General features: G+C 39.7%; 1 protein-coding gene across 1 annotated transcript in view; it reads left to right on the top strand.

Moving 5' to 3' along the window:
• The window catches only part of gria3a (glutamate receptor, ionotropic, AMPA 3a), a 57369-nt gene extending 43261 nt beyond the window's left edge, over positions 1-14108 (top strand). Inside the window, 4 exon segments of the mRNA XM_034549961.1 lie at positions 1646-1844; positions 6897-7144; positions 7832-7946; positions 13863-14108. Of these exon segments, the coding sequence (XP_034405852.1) occupies positions 1646-1844; positions 6897-7144; positions 7832-7946; positions 13863-14108 (808 nt within the window).
• Positions 14109-16042: the final 1934 nt, after the last annotated feature.

The following is a 16042-nucleotide window of genomic DNA, read 5'->3' on the forward strand; positions in this document are numbered from 1 at the left end:
AAATGCACAGTGGTCATCATATTTCATTCAGAGTAGCTGCTCGAATTCCTCATGACTCTTGGAGGGCTACCGTGTTTTTGCTGCATGTCCCATTTTACGGTCATCTCATTGGTGCATATAATGCATTTTGTGGGGGGGGGGGCAGAAACCCTCAGCACCATTACATTATGCATATTTCCAATATAATGGTCATTCCCTCTGTTCATCCATCCGTCTCTTCATTCATCACTGTTGTGGTGTCCCTCACCTCTTCTCCAAGGATGTTTGCTTCCGTCATCCTTTCATCTGAGATGCTGGAAGATTGTAGAGCAGCTGGTTGAAGACCAAGGAGAGGTTTTCACAGGTTCAAACTAGACTGAAATTGGATGAGTGAATTCTATTTTTATTTTTTTGGTAAACAGACAACAGATAAACCTTTTCATTATTCATAATAATAATAATAATAATACATTTTATTTGTATAGTGCCTTAAAAAGTACTCAAGGCACTTGGACTAAGAAGAAACATCTGAAAGATAGCGACAAAATATGAATGCAAGTTAAAAACATATAGTCACGTAAAAATAACAACAATAATCTAATAACCCGATGAAAGCCAATGAAAGCCAGTGCATGTGATTACATTTTCAGTATCTATATTGTAGACTTATTCACACCGAGTACTCATTGCTAGTGATTGTTTCTGGCTTTGATCTAAATATGATGCCATTCTGGATAATTGTAAGCCATTCACCGATAAGACTTTAATATAAATATGTAAAGAATAACAGCCTTGATAATGGAGTTATGACATACCATAGATTGTGATTGCTGAAGTGGAAACACTATATTTATAACTTAAAAAGCACCATAAAGGTAGAATAAACCCATACATAAGCCATGAAAATAATATATTATGAGAAATCCAAAGCAGTACACCTGCAATGCAGTGATATCGTGCATTTGAAATGAGAAATGTGAGTTCATCTGAGAGCAGCACATTTAGTGAAATATGTGTGATCGTGGAAATCGGGGATGGTACCAGAGAGAATAGTCAAATTTAAAAATATGAACCCAAGGTTGCTCTGCAAGGCACAGATTTAAAGTCGGAGCCTTTACGCTGATGTGGAAACTGTGAAGAATCGTTTGAGGAACAGTGAGCAGGATGGGAGTATCGCTGTGGCGGAGCAGTTTGGCTCATCACACCCTGAATTCAATGGCAGACAGAGTCTCATGGCGCATTTACTTCAGACTTGTTCTGTCTTCTCTGGTCTAAATGTGATGGAGAGCCGTACATTTTACACAACAGATAAACTAAACGTTCAAACAAAAGTCTGCACCAAAAACTGTCTGCAGCTATAAACCAACAGATACCCCAAATAAGAATGAATCAATCATCATAATCATCATATATTGAGTTCCTGATACTCTTAAATTGATTTATGCAAATAGCATTGAGCACCAGGGACACGCGGATAATATCGCACTTCCCGTCACTTAATGGGTTAACCTCTCCAAAAAGTGGAAGAAATCCTCAAATTAAGGAGATAGTCTGAGCTAAACTTCTCGGCTGATAACGTGCCAAACACAGGAGACTCCTTCCTCCCCTCCCTTTGTTGTAGATTCTGCTCTCATGTCGCTCTGTCTGCTCTGTTTCCTCCTCTCAGATCTTTGTCCGGCCGCATCGTCGGAGGAGTGTGGTGGTTCTTCACCCTCATCATCATCTCCTCCTACACGGCTAACCTGGCGGCCTTTCTCACCGTGGAGAGGATGGTTTCTCCAATTGAGGGTGCTGAGGACCTGGCCAAGCAGACAGAGATCGCCTACGGGACGTTAGACTCAGGCTCCACTAAGGAGTTCTTTAGGGTGAGTGTCATCCACGCTGTCGCTGCACAGCATAACGAGAGCTGCTCTCTCTGAAGTTAAAGCTGGCCAAAAGCTCAGAGCTGAATAAGTCCCAGGAGCTTTTCTGTGTCTTATGATGTATTACCTGCCAGGTGATAAATCAATGATAGAATGACTAGAATCGTTCCCCTGATACAGCACTTCCAAAGTAGGCTAATATTACAACTGCACTTGATTAATTCAGTACATTATAAAACACTGGCACACAGTATTTTGTTAAACTAAAGGAGTAAACAGCTGATTTGAAATGCATTGCTTATAAGCAAGTGTCGTCTGTGACTTCCACAAAACTAAATTATGGTTTTAGGCTTGTGCTTTCAAATCCATGATGTGCAGAATCATTCATATATTCCACTTCTCAATCGTTGCCAAAGTAAGGGCACAAACAATCACGTCGAGGTTCTTCATATAAAAGACAAATAAAGACTGTAGCCTTGAAAACACAAATAATTCAAAAGCAGGTGGCAGATTGTGTACGCGTGTGAATCATTTTGAAACCTATGTATCCATTTTTTTAAATTCTGCATCAAATTGTGAAGAAGTAGTTCTGTCTCCGCCTCTGAGTCGCCGTCAACATCTCTGAGCGGTTCAGCGCTTCATAGAGAATGAAGTGAAAGGACCGTTCAGTCTGATTATCAGGTCGCTTCTGTCTCCGTGTTTGAAACCTGAGAATTGAGAAGAACTACGAGATTGTCTTCTGTCACCGAGCTGCAGTCTCAAAGAAGACATCCCACTCCTCGGAAATGGAAAATGTCTTTCACATCCGTTGTCCGGAGTGCTCTGAGTGAGTCTGAGACGTTTGATAAATATGAACCCCGTGCACCCCTCACACTCTGGTAGATCAGGAAGACTCTGCCTCGGTTCACAGACAGTTATAAAATCACATCTCACAATCGTCCTCTGAGATTTACAGACGGCTTGAGTAAAGATGCTTAAATACAGGAAAGGTAGAACAGCTTGTTTATGTCTGTTAGGGTTTAGTTATCTGCTCCCTTTTTGCTCTCGCAGCTGTCAGGGGAGGGCGTTCTTGTTAGGACCGAGTCGGTCCAAACATAATCAAATAAAAGCATGCATAGCTCTCAAGAGAAAAGTGTGATTTTGCAGGGATGTGAGCGAGTGGAGGCGTGTGTAACATTTCTGTCACCCGACCCATTTATAAAAGCGTTCAAGCAGAGTGGCATGGGGTGCCAAGCTGAACTCGGGTCTAAAAGCATTGAATTGGAGCAATCGACATCATGCGTATGGAGGAGGTCATCTGTAAGCCGCTGTCTCCTGCACTGCAGTACTTTCAAACATTACCCCGTGAACAATGTGGCTGTTCAGAAAAGATTTTTATTCAGCGAAGAGAACCCTTGAACGTGTTGAGAGTTACTGCTCATGAAATATAGAATTGTACCAGTTTCAAAGATCTGTTCGGGGATTTAGTTAATATAACATCTACAAGGAGGATACCCATTTCGAGATGTCGCTTTCTCTAATATCAATAAATAAATGCATTTAATACGCCCACTTGTCACCAAGCTGTGTGGATCTTCTCCTCTGTTAATGTGTAATAATTTAAACCAGACTTCTGTGATCATGACTGCAGGGACAACAGATATGACATTAAGAGAAGCAATAATTCACTTGTCAAAATAGAAACCTTTCAGCAGACTTGGTCTTGTTAACTTAAAGTTAGAAAAGAGACGATGAAGTGAAGAAGTATGGATATTTTATGTGATTAGCACATGCAGCAGCCGTAATATGTGAAACATTCGAATATAAGAATATCAAATAGATATTCTCCGAGGCTTCCTGGTGAATCAGTGCATTGGAAGCAGCTCCACCAGCAGCGCTGGATGTGCTTATTCATTTTGGCTGTGATTTGTCGAAGGTGCTCCTGAGGAGATAATTGACAGGCGTGATTTCATCCTGAGGGACAAATATTCTGCTTTCCTTCCTCCAAACTTGAAATGTCAATGCAGAGGAGCCATGCTGAGCCACGCTTATTGAAATCTGGTGATTAAAAGCTAATGATTAATAGGAGCTGTCAATACTTTTTAATGGATATCATTTGCAAAGAAGATCGCACAGCTTGCTCAGTACACATTACACAGCGATAACCAACAAGCTCATTTTTAAAGCACTCAATCTTTTTCTTTTCTGTTTTTTAGAAAAGATTCAAAACGTTGTTCTCAAACCACTCGGCTTTGCAAAGCCTTGGAGTGATACTTTTACTCAACGTTCATCCTCAACTAGATTTAAGTATCTACTAAGTATCATATCTGGTTGAGGATATGTGTACACCATATTTAAAGAAACAGGCTCATTCACTTTCTTGACAGATGATAAGCTTAGCTTAGTTTAGGATAAAGACTGTCCAAAACAATCAGAAGCAGCTCTCTAATGCCACATCCCAATTTGAATAATTCTAATTTACCTTTTAAATCACATTTTCCTCAGTTACTTACTGAGACTGACAACCTATTTGGATCCTTTAGTCTGTGTGCAATACCGCGTGTGTATATTGATAACGAGATTAGAGGTTGACATTGAATAATGTTAGCAGATGTGTGAAAGGAGAGTAAGAAGTAGTTTGTTTACTTTCTATTACAATATCAAAGTGTGTTTGTGATCATTTCATCGTTAATTACTGCAGTGCTGCTAAATGAGCTATTATTTAGGTACATTATTCATTTTAGTCCACTGATCATGAACATTCAGTAAATGAGTTTTAATTACAGACTTCATCATGCACCTGACTAAGCATTGCATGCGGATAAAAAACAAGACAGCAGAAAGATTGCACATGCTTTGTTTTGGCCTGTCGTCTCTGTTTCTGGATGACGGCGTGACCGACGCACACAGAGGGCCGCTTCAGTCAGCTGCACGCACACGAACTGGTCGCTGGGAGAATTGGAGTTGAGACCAGTTTATTCCCAGAATGATGAGAAGCACTAGACCCACATTCCCCACTTCCCCCGTTTGGCAGTTACATGACTGTTGGGGGCAACACAAGTCATTAATAACCGTTGATTTATTGAAGCAATTAGTCTCTGTTAAGTTGCGTCTGCAGACAGGGACAATTATGACTCTGAGTTGCACAGATTTCAACCGAGGCGAGCGACCTGCTCCTGACGAGCATCTTCATGTAACCTAGAGAATATTCCCTGCTTTCCCAATATGGCCAGGCCTGTCGTCCCCGATTACCGTCATGATAAGAGTGTTTACATGAACACTCAACTGAACTGAAATCGTGCATATGTCAAGAATGATTCACCTACTAGCCTGAGCCCACAATCCATTACATCTCTGGTGAATTATTTACACAACACGGTCGTACACACCACCGAGCTAACTTAGATTGTGACTTCGCGCTGACGTCTCCCGTCACTTAGAAGTGACTCACACAACTACGGAACATACAATCTGGAAGAAAGCAGTCATGCACACTTGATTTCTGTATATTCAATACTTTAAATAAGCATGTGAATAAAGCCTTCAGGGCCCTGTTATCAAGGACAATACATATATATAAATAAAGCGATACGGAATACAATGATACATCCAAATATACTGTGTTCTTAATGGGAAATATATAAGATCATCAATGAACGATACAATGAACTGCGAGAACTTGCTCCAGACTTTTGAATGTCTGACATCAAATGCTCGTTCAGACTTTTGCGTACTTCCTGTTTGCCCGAGACATTATGAACCTGCTCGTCACAATCATGACAAAGCATCCCCTTGAAGACGTGTCGAAATATGAAAAGTTTGAAAACAAGATTTCCTCCGAGGCCCTTCTCCCTTACCGAGCTCAGCAGAAAATCATCGTAGCCCAGTTTACTGCAGCTTCTCTATTCTTCCCCTCCGTTGTAGACAGCTGTGTACTCCAGCTCCCCGGTGGCCATTTTTAGCAGCGCACTGAGCGTCTGAGCCGGGCTGTGCCGTGCACGTCTGTAGCCGCTCCAGCTGGCAGCCGACTGGGCCACTGAGGTGAATCCATCGGTGTTGGAGTACGCAGGTCAAGTGTGTAAAAGACGGCGCCATTACTATCAAACAACAAGTGACACAAACTAGATCGTATTTGGCTTTAATATCATGAATAACCTTTAATAAGATAATTGATACAGATAATTGGTGTTTTTTAAATCTTTTTTGAGGTTGATTGGTTTTCGATGACGTGGAAGAGCAAATTAAAGGCAAAACGTTAACATTTTGAGGAATGTATAAATACAGCAGAACTTATTTCTGAAATCATTTGGATGCAATGAGAAAAACTGTGAACATAATCTGCCAGCTGCTTTTAAAAAAAATAAAGGTGTCCTGCACAGTGTGTTTTTATATTTAGTATCTTAACATATTAAAAAACAATATTTGTTATTAAAATTCCACAGATTAACGTGTTGCTAATGCACAGTAGTTTAATCGATTGGACTGCTGACTTAGCACATTTAAATGAAAATTAAACCACGATGATTGTGACTCCAGCTGTGACCTGCTGGTACGTACACAAACTGATGAGGAGGAGGTCACTTCTGTCTCGTAATATTGATACCAAGCATGGCCTGCATTTTGCTTCTGCTGAGCGGCCAGATTGTCAGACTTCAGGCTGCTGGCAGAAAGCCAATTACCTCTGCTGCATTTAACTAAATGTATTTAAAGGGTGAATCCACTCTGAATAAAAAGATGTATAAAACTGTCTGTATGTGGTGAAATCTTTAAGCATATTACACGCCCCAGTCCGCTGTCACACCACAGATTGGGGCGTGGCCAGGAAGTGCAGTCATTTTCCATGTGATGAGCTTGACATTTTGGGAAAATACACTTAATCTCTTTCTTTCTGTGGGGTAGATGAGAAGATTGACACCACTCTCTCTGTGGTGTTAATCTTCTCTTGTAAGTATTTCCCAAAATGAACTCTTCCATTTACTCAAACCCACAGCGGCTCGTAATGAATGTGCTCACAGTTGTCGTTGTCCAGTGCATAACTAAACTGTTTCTGTCTTCTCTCTGTGTCCTTTAATGCAGCGCTCCAAAATAGCAGTTTATGAGAAAATGTGGTCATACATGAAATCAGCTGAACCGTCAGTGTTTGCCAAAACAACACCAGACGGGGTTGCCAGGGTACGAAAGTCGAAGGGCAAGTTCGCCTTTCTACTCGAATCCACAATGAACGAGTACATAGAGCAGCGGAAACCATGTGACACCATGAAAGTGGGCGGCAACCTCGACTCTAAGGGCTATGGTGTGGCCACACCTAAAGGCTCAGCATTAGGGTGGGTGGGATAGTATAACAATATCCTCCATGTTGTTATAGTATTCCACCTACCCTGATGTCTCTTTTTGCCATTCTCTTCTTCCTCACTCCTTAATTCTTCCTTTTTTCTCCAAGTGCATCAATGAGTGAACCGTATTATGAGTTCATTCAACACGTTCAGACATTTTCTGTTCTGTCCTATCTATCTGGTTTGTGTCTCTGTTTCTTCTTTCTCTTAAGGTTATCGGTATATTAGTCACTATCACTAAATCCATTTGAATGTTGATGTGTCACCTTTCCCAACCTTTGTTTGCTTTGCCCTTTGACCTCTCCTCCCTCCTGGTTTCTGTGTTGCCCTTTTGCATTGTTTTCTGCTAGTTACAATGCTGGTCTGTCAGTTGTGATGAATGTTAAGCTGCATGCTGGATGTTCTTATTTCTAATTCAACAATGACAGAATGTCCCCATCCCGCACACTTCAGTTACAAGCAATGTAACCCTCCATGCCACCTCTCTAATATTTAACATTGTCTTTGCTGTAACAATACTTCTTACCCTTCCACACCAGTGAAATTTTTTACCAATTTGTCCCTTCCGTGCTCCCCTTATGAACCATTGATATTGATCACTATTTTTTACTAATATTCTATATTAGATTTCTCACGGACCTGTTCATTTTCTTACAAGCTATGTTTTATCGTTTCAAGAAATGCTGTTAACCTGGCAGTGTTAAAACTGAATGAGCAAGGCCTCTTGGACAAATTGAAAAACAAATGGTGGTACGACAAGGGAGAGTGCGGCAGCGGGGGAGGTGACTCTAAGGTCAGCCTCAATGTCACCAAAGTCGGGTATCCTAGAACAGAGTAATCGGCAAGGCTGGCGTCACACTGACTGTAGTCTTCAGGCCCAAAAATCTGATAATAAGTTACAGATGAATAAGTTGGATTTTACATTTTTGCAACTGTGATCGACTGGGAACCCTTTACTTGGTTAATGGAGGAGGAGAAAGCTAAATAGTGTTAGATAAAGCAAGACGTAGGACAGAGGAAGATCAGATTATTAAGAGCTTAATATTGTCTTTGTGACAGAGTAGTTGTTTTATATATTGTTGGCCTGTAGTTGTACAAGACAGAAACCATCTTTCCTTCCGCTTTTTATTTCTACAGGCCAACATGACAGCTTTGTATCTTCATATGTGGCAAACTAATGCCAGAAAACTATTAAGATTTAATCCTATCCCACAGTCAATGCCAACAATGTACAGTATGACCCATGTAATCAGCCGCCTGGGTGTTAGGGCAGGCACGGGGAACAGCGTTGTCTTGAGGGGACTAAGCATCGCAGGCAAACGTGAGAATTCTAATGAAAGACTGAACTAACGGTCCAAACTTTTTTGTCCAATATCCTTTCATCGAAATCCAGCGTAAGACTGACAGAAACCTTTGGTTGGTCTTGACTCAAGGCCAGTCAAAGGCTATCCATGGCCACCCTGACCTGGTGAACCCTGCAGTAGTAGAGTGGAAGATATGACCACGGGCTCCATTTGTACAAGAGGATTTGATTTCAATCACACTTTAGTAAAAAGATAGTTGTTTTCATAGTGAACATAAAACTGATGTACAAATAAGTGGCAATTACAGGACAATGGCGCTGAATGTTTTACTTTTTGTTTTAATCTTGTAATTAAAAACATTGCAAAGTTTATTTTTGACACACTAAAACAGAGCGGAGCCATAAAGTCAGGGAAGGGATGTCAGTCATATCAATAATTTAAAGTTTGCCACCGTTAGCTCCTGGTCATAACGGACTGAGTGAGGCCGGGTCAATAAATATTGAAGGAGTCACATAGTCTCACTTTAAATGTTGTTTTGAAACAAAGAAGTGGCGTTACAATATAGAAAAGGTTAACTTATTGTTGTAAAGCCCGTCTCACTGCACATAATCTATCTTTATTTACACAATTTTAGAGGTGTGCACATCAAGCTCAGCTCTGCAGAACAGCTGGGACCTTTTTCCCATGAGAATTTCTTCAATCAAATCTGTTGTACAAGCGCTCTATAAATGAAGCCCCTGATCTTTTTGATTTCAGGGCTCAGTAATAGCCCTCAACTGCGGATCCATCTCTGCCTCTGCTCTTCAGCTTGAATCATGACCACAGTGCACTCGGCATATTGCGAGAAAAGAGACGGAGAAAACTTTGCTGTTACTGACTCTCGTCATCCATTCCTGAGTGAGCAGGACATGGATACAACCGGTGGGATAACACAAAGAAGCTGTCTCCTCTCACTGGCAATGTGCCTCGACCCCTTGGTTAGAGAGAAAGAGTAGATGTATCACTATCTGACTGCCACATTTCTTTGTCCTTGTTTCACTTTCAGAAATGCAGGTGTGGGTAATTACACAATGAGATGGAAATATATTGTATGTAACTACCACTGAGAACATATGACGTTCACAGCATAACGTTGAATCAATGTTATGCAATCATTTGGCTGCTGAAATCAAATTCAGCATTTATATTCCTACACAAGAAATCAATGGAGATATTTTAGACCAAGTTAAGTCACATATCTACAACTGTTTCATTAATCAAAGCCGGATATTTTAAAACAACTCTGTTTTTGTTCATACTGTGTGAATTTATTTAATTTGACGTCATACGGTGTGTGATTCATGTTCTAATTTGGCCATATGAGTCGGTATTGTGCATGTTTTCTTTCATGTGGATCATTTTTTGTGCTCATGAGTGTTTTTAGATGCTGTTTTCTTGTTTTGCAGACAGACTAAAAGGGGAAATTTTGATGTGACTTAAATCAAATGGAGCGTAGGTTAAGTTGACACTTACAGAGGGTGCTCACAATAAAAGAAACACCTGTATAATGTACTAAATTATAACACAACAACCAAATCTATCCTGGTGAAGCTTACAGGTCTCATAAGATGCGAGGTAATACTGCAACAACACAAACTACGCCCCCATAAGATTACTATAAAGGTGAATCAACAAAAACTGAACATTATTCATTCATTATTCCTTATTATTTTATTAAACTTCACAAATGTAAGATGTAAAGCACCAGCTGTTGCATTGCATTGCATTCGATTGCACAGGTGTCCTTGATATTATGGCCACTTCCTGTTCTTATTCACAGTTTGAGTGATTGTGATTAAGATGCTGACGACAACCAGCCTGAGAAAAGAACAATTATCAGACATCTCTTTTTAAAGGTCCAATGCAGTGGAAATCATATTTCCTTTAGTCATATATGTTGCAGGTTTTTTAAGTTAGCCATTCTTACTCAGTAAGTTTTAAAACATGTCAATCGCCCTCTGAGGAGCTTTTGACCTCGAGATAATTAAGGCACTTCAGATTAGATACATCTATCTGCTTCCTGGAGAAAAGGATGCTGAATACTCCCAGATTTTAATGTAATCTGATTGTCAAATGGATGCATAATTAAAGAGCCTTTGCATAATCAGACATTCACCAAAGATAATGCAGAAGTGAGAGAAGACCGAGGCTGAGTTGGCTGACGTGAACCGCTGTATGCTGGCGCTGGTAACTATTGACAACATGACAGTGGTGTGTGTGTAGGTGTGTGTAGGTGTGTGTAGGTGTGTGTAGGTGTGTGTCTCGCTGCATTTCACAACCTTCTGTTTTGAAATGGTGCTGTAGAAATTCATTCGGAAGAGGAACCGATGTAGAGTTTTAAAATAATTTTCTTGTGTTTTTAATGAGTATTGTCATGCACACACTTTGATAACATTCCCAGTGTATAACCAAATATCAAACATCAAACAAATACCCAGTTTCTGTGCATAATGTATAGTATATATGGATGACATTCTGTTTATTTTGGTTTTTCAGATTACAAAAGAAGCAGGGAAATATTTGAGGGTTTCTAAATTGTGAATTATTTCAAAGTCCATGGCCACCACCTGGTGGTGTATCGGAGACCTTAATCTGATGAGCAGCAGCTTAGAGAATGTCAATGTATCATTTGTAATCAGCAGAGTAAATAATACACTACCCAAAATGCTGTGGGACAGGGTCGAATCTATCCGATCACCACCAGTCATCAGCTCTAACCAGCTGCAGTTATTTTTATGTGACTAAAAGTTATTAAACTGAGGAGTATGAATGTAAATGTACACAGACTCAGAGTCAGCGACAGAGCAGTTGCCGCTCAGACAAAAACAAGATAGAAGTAAAAAGATGCAGCTTATACAAATGTTATTTTGTGATATAAACGGTACCCTTAAACAGAATTATTATGAACAATTGTTGACTTTAAGCTGCTCCGCTTGATAGCTTTTTTTTGTCTGCAATTCATCCTCATCGTGTCTCCAAAATGCAACAAAACGGAGATTCAGCATCCAAAATGTGTCATTGTCCAAATAGTAAAATGACAGATTATTGTGTAGGATCATGACTGCATTGAGCTCGATTCATAAAGCGTAACAACCATTACGTTCCAAGTCGATGCTCAAATGTCTCCCTCCTCTCCGCCAAGAAGAGTCAAAATGCAGAAACTGACGAGGCTGCATCCGACAAATGATAGTTTCATGTTGCATTTGAATTCATAGATCTAAGTTTCTACTTTTAAACTAAATCATCATTACATTGCCTTCCAAAGAGCGCTGACTGGAGAACAGGACTGCATATCATCCACCGAACAGCATGCCTGACTTCTTAATGTTTTTTTATTTAATTTTTTGTGTACATAATCAGAAAGCATCATTTGTAATATGTTTGAAACTCAGAGAACACAGTGGTGAATACAATATATTTTTATGATCTTGGATTACAAACACTGATCTTACTTTTGAAAGGAAATAAGCCTGGAAATCTATCAGTCAATAAATGTGAACATAATGTCTCGCAAAACCAAACAACCCAAACTATTCGTCCCCTCATCAGGGATTTGGTTCAGACTCTTAAAACCAAATTCTCTGGACCTCATCTGGCTCGTAACGATTCAAAATCACCCGTATTTGTTTCTCTGTGTGGGGGGTTTTGTGAGACATTAGCATTTAGCTTTAACAAAATTTAATTTTGAATTGAAATGAATTAGTCTGTTACTCAAGAAAGGGTTCCTGTTAGATCCACCTTGCTAAACATCAAAAAGGCCGCTCATAGCAACACAAAAAAAGTGCCCTCAGCATTTACTGCCTTTGTTTTCTTTCGTTCTGTGAAAGTTATGCAGCAGCCGCTTTATATTGCAAGTTCAAATCTTTTCTCCTCTTGTGATCAGTGTGTGCCGATTACTCAAAGCGATATCGGTGGGGTCTGGCATGCTAGGGTAGTCATGGATTATGAAAAGTCATATATTTACAAATGTACAAACAAACTGTAGTGTTGCTTGCTATGTGTGATGTGTTGGCCAGGACCCTACTCTATCGCTTTGTACAGTATAAAGTAGTTTAAGAAGTTTAATAACATAAAATAACATAATACAATGTTATTTATGTTATTTCCCACGTGAAGAACTCCTGTAAACCTTGCAGTATTGAAACTCAGTGAACAAGGCATCTTAGACAAGCTGAAAAACAAATGGTGGTACGATAAGGGTGAATGTGGAACCAAGGACTCTGGAAGTAAGGTCAGTCGCTGCAGGTCTTTTTATACTGATTGAAAAGTGCATTTTGACCTAAATGTTCATATGCAAACATCTAAAGCATATTTATATACATATATATTTACCCAGACATGTTGATCCGGACATGATATATCTGAATACTTGCAGAATAGCGTGTAAAACATTAAAAAGTAGATTTACTTCACACATACTCTAATTTCTTTACACTCCGATCATAATTCATGACATTAACATGACTTCATTTTACTACTGTATGTAGACAAATCAAGATTTGTAAAATTGCAGCATGATCACACTATTTCTATTCATACCATCAAATTATAAAAAGTTGAATCATAGAATTGAAACCATTATACTGCTATTTTGTCATCCAAACCTTTATTGAAATTGAGTTTATTGTTGATGTTGTTCATTTGTATGCAAACTGAGTATTAACTCCAATATGCACAAAGTGGTCCAATAGTATTTAAAAGTCATGTCTCATACATGGAGTGTCAGAGTAAGGAACTTTTTCTTTTACATCTTTAATTAATGTAGAGATGTTTATAAGCCACTAACCTTTTTAGATAAGACTTTTTGTTGTTGTTTTACTGCCTTTAGAACTACAAAATGTCCCCAATTGTTAGCATGCAAATGGTAAAACTAACATTAAATTAATTTCAATATCATCGTTTGGCTTTTAAATAGCAGCAACATGGTTCAATTCCCCCTCCACAGCTTGCCTCTTTGATTGTACAAATGCAGTGTGTTGAAGTTGAGCAGCCATGATAGGGAATCAAGGTTTTAATCTGTAGACCTGTACGACCACGACCGCCTTCCTCTAGACATGGCCTCGTAAAGAGGCCCTAAAGCAGGATAGATAGCAGCTCTGTCTACATTCACCTTCCCAGCTCCATTAAGGGTAGACAGAACGCGAGAGGAGGAATTAGACACATTTAAGTCATATTTATCTCACTTGTAGGCTAAATTAGGCCTCTGTACCTCAGAGGGTTTTGTAGCAGCCTCCTCTGAGTAGCTGCGTAGTCGTAGTGTAGCAGGATGTACATTGTGTTGGTTTGGGTGTGCAGTACATGTTGTTGGCTGTCAGCCTCACCGTGCCAGTTAAAGAAGTCTTAACGGTGGTCTTTACCTCCCCCAGGACAAGACAAGTGCACTGAGCCTGAGCAATGTGGCAGGAGTCTTCTATATTCTGGTCGGAGGGCTTGGCCTGGCTATGACCGTGGCTTTGATAGAGTTTTGCTATAAGTCACGGCAAGAAACCAAAAGACTGAAGCTGGCAAAGAATGCTCAAAACTTTAAGCCAGCCCCTCCGGCAAACACCCAGAATTTTGCCACGTATCGTGAAGGCTACAACGTGTACGGGACCGAGAGTGTTAAGATCTAAAGGGTATGTCCTTTACTGTTGCTTCCATGTCTGTGTCAGTTAACATTGGGTCTCTTAGTCCGAGTATCCTCAGTAAATATAGTGAAACACACTGATCTTTTATCACGAGACTGTAAACCACAAGTTGTTCTGTCTATCCATTTGAAATGAAGGGGTCACTCAACTTGAACCCGCATATGAGCGGACTTCCCAGCATGCATTGTCTGCCTCTCCGGAGATCCCACTGTTTTTGCAATTTGAAGAAAACATGCATAATGGAAACTTGCTGTTTCTTTTAAACATTTTTTTATTACATGTTAAGTCGTTGTTGTTTCTTTTCATGACAATGGCAACAACGTGAACGTGATGAAGGTTAGTATCAAACTCAGTGTCAGTCTAATTGAAAAGTGCAGCTCTAGTCATCATCCAGCCGGCTTGCTCATGAGATCACTTTGAATTGATTGTTCAACGACCTTTTGAATTGAGCCCAACGTGATCAACAGTGCAGTGGCAGCGCTTTCATTTGATCCTCGCCCGACTTTTTCTTTGCAGAGCTGAAACATGTAGAGTCCTTCTGGTGCGCCTGGATTGAAACCGCCCCTCTGTGTGACCCCGACACCCCGAGGCCGGCATCCTGGAGGCAACGGCCATCTTTGTCATCAGCTTGGACACACGTCTACACGTCAACAAGTCAACAAGCGCTCATTCGGGTTGTGAGGCCCATCACACTAACAGAGGGCAATGTTGCAACAGGACTTTTGCTTCTGGAAACATAAGATTTGCCTCTTGTAGTGCCTTATGGAGCATTTCGGCGTCATGGCAATGCAATCTAAATTGAATCAACTTGAAATAATGATCAAAACAAAACAAATCTGTGGAACTATAGGGCAAAACAGTGCTTCAAATGACAATTAGATGAACTGTTGTAATTTCAGTCGTTTTCTATGTTGAAGAAGAAAAAAGCCATGATTTGCAATCAAAACATCCTGTAGTACTTATTAAGTCATTTGAATACTTTACAGGCATATTTCTGTGGTGAAATCTTAAGTTGGATAAATGTTATATTTAGTGAAGTAAAGTCATTTTTCTTGTTTTACTATAAGACTATTTTCAGTTTCATAATATTTAGGACAAGCATCAATCAATAGGGTAAAGCATCAATTAAAGTGACAACATTTTACCCCCGTTCATACTCAGAAAACATCAATAATATGAAATAGAGGTGGTGTTTTTTTTGTTTTTTTTAAAAGTCTGTTGGACATTATATACAACTGACTGTATTCACTTAGATGCTTCTTTTAAATCAACCATGTGAGACTGCATTTGTTTCAACTGCCACTATTTGGAAACAAGACCATTTTTTATTGAAATGAAGTCTGCTTTTAATCACTTAGTGCCATATTGTTGATATCAAAAGCATTATAAATCATTTAGAGACAATGAGAGTGACCCCTTTTTATGTGACAGCATATTAAAATGGTTTAACTGAGCTTATGGTTTACACTTTGTACACACGTAGAAGCCGTTCTCATGTAAATGCAGTATCTGCAGCTGTGAATCTCAACATATTTTGGTAAATGATAACACACCTAGCTTCTTTGGTTGTGATCAGCTTTCTGTGTCTATGCATTATGCAGAAGGTGAGCTGTACATTGAGGAGAGAGCTACAAATGAAGCGTTTGTCTGTTTGTACAAGTGAACTTTTTATAAACAGAAGGAAAAAGATCCTACAAAAGCTACAAACCATGTACGCCTACATTTGTTTAATATATCAGACTTTAGTATCCCATCCTTTTCTCCCCAGATAAAGTGCATGTGCATTTGGTGATAGTTTGACCAAACTGCAACTCGAAATGGACCCTGGTTTAGTTTAAAGCCCATAATGGCATTTGATCCAGATTGTTTTTGTTTTTTCCAGTTCATTTGTAACAGTACCTCAACCATGAGAGTTGCAT

The sequence above is a fragment of the Cyclopterus lumpus genome, chromosome 14 (genome assembly GCF_009769545.1).
Source record: "Cyclopterus lumpus isolate fCycLum1 chromosome 14, fCycLum1.pri, whole genome shotgun sequence".
Classification (NCBI taxonomy): Eukaryota; Metazoa; Chordata; class Actinopteri; order Perciformes; family Cyclopteridae; genus Cyclopterus; species Cyclopterus lumpus.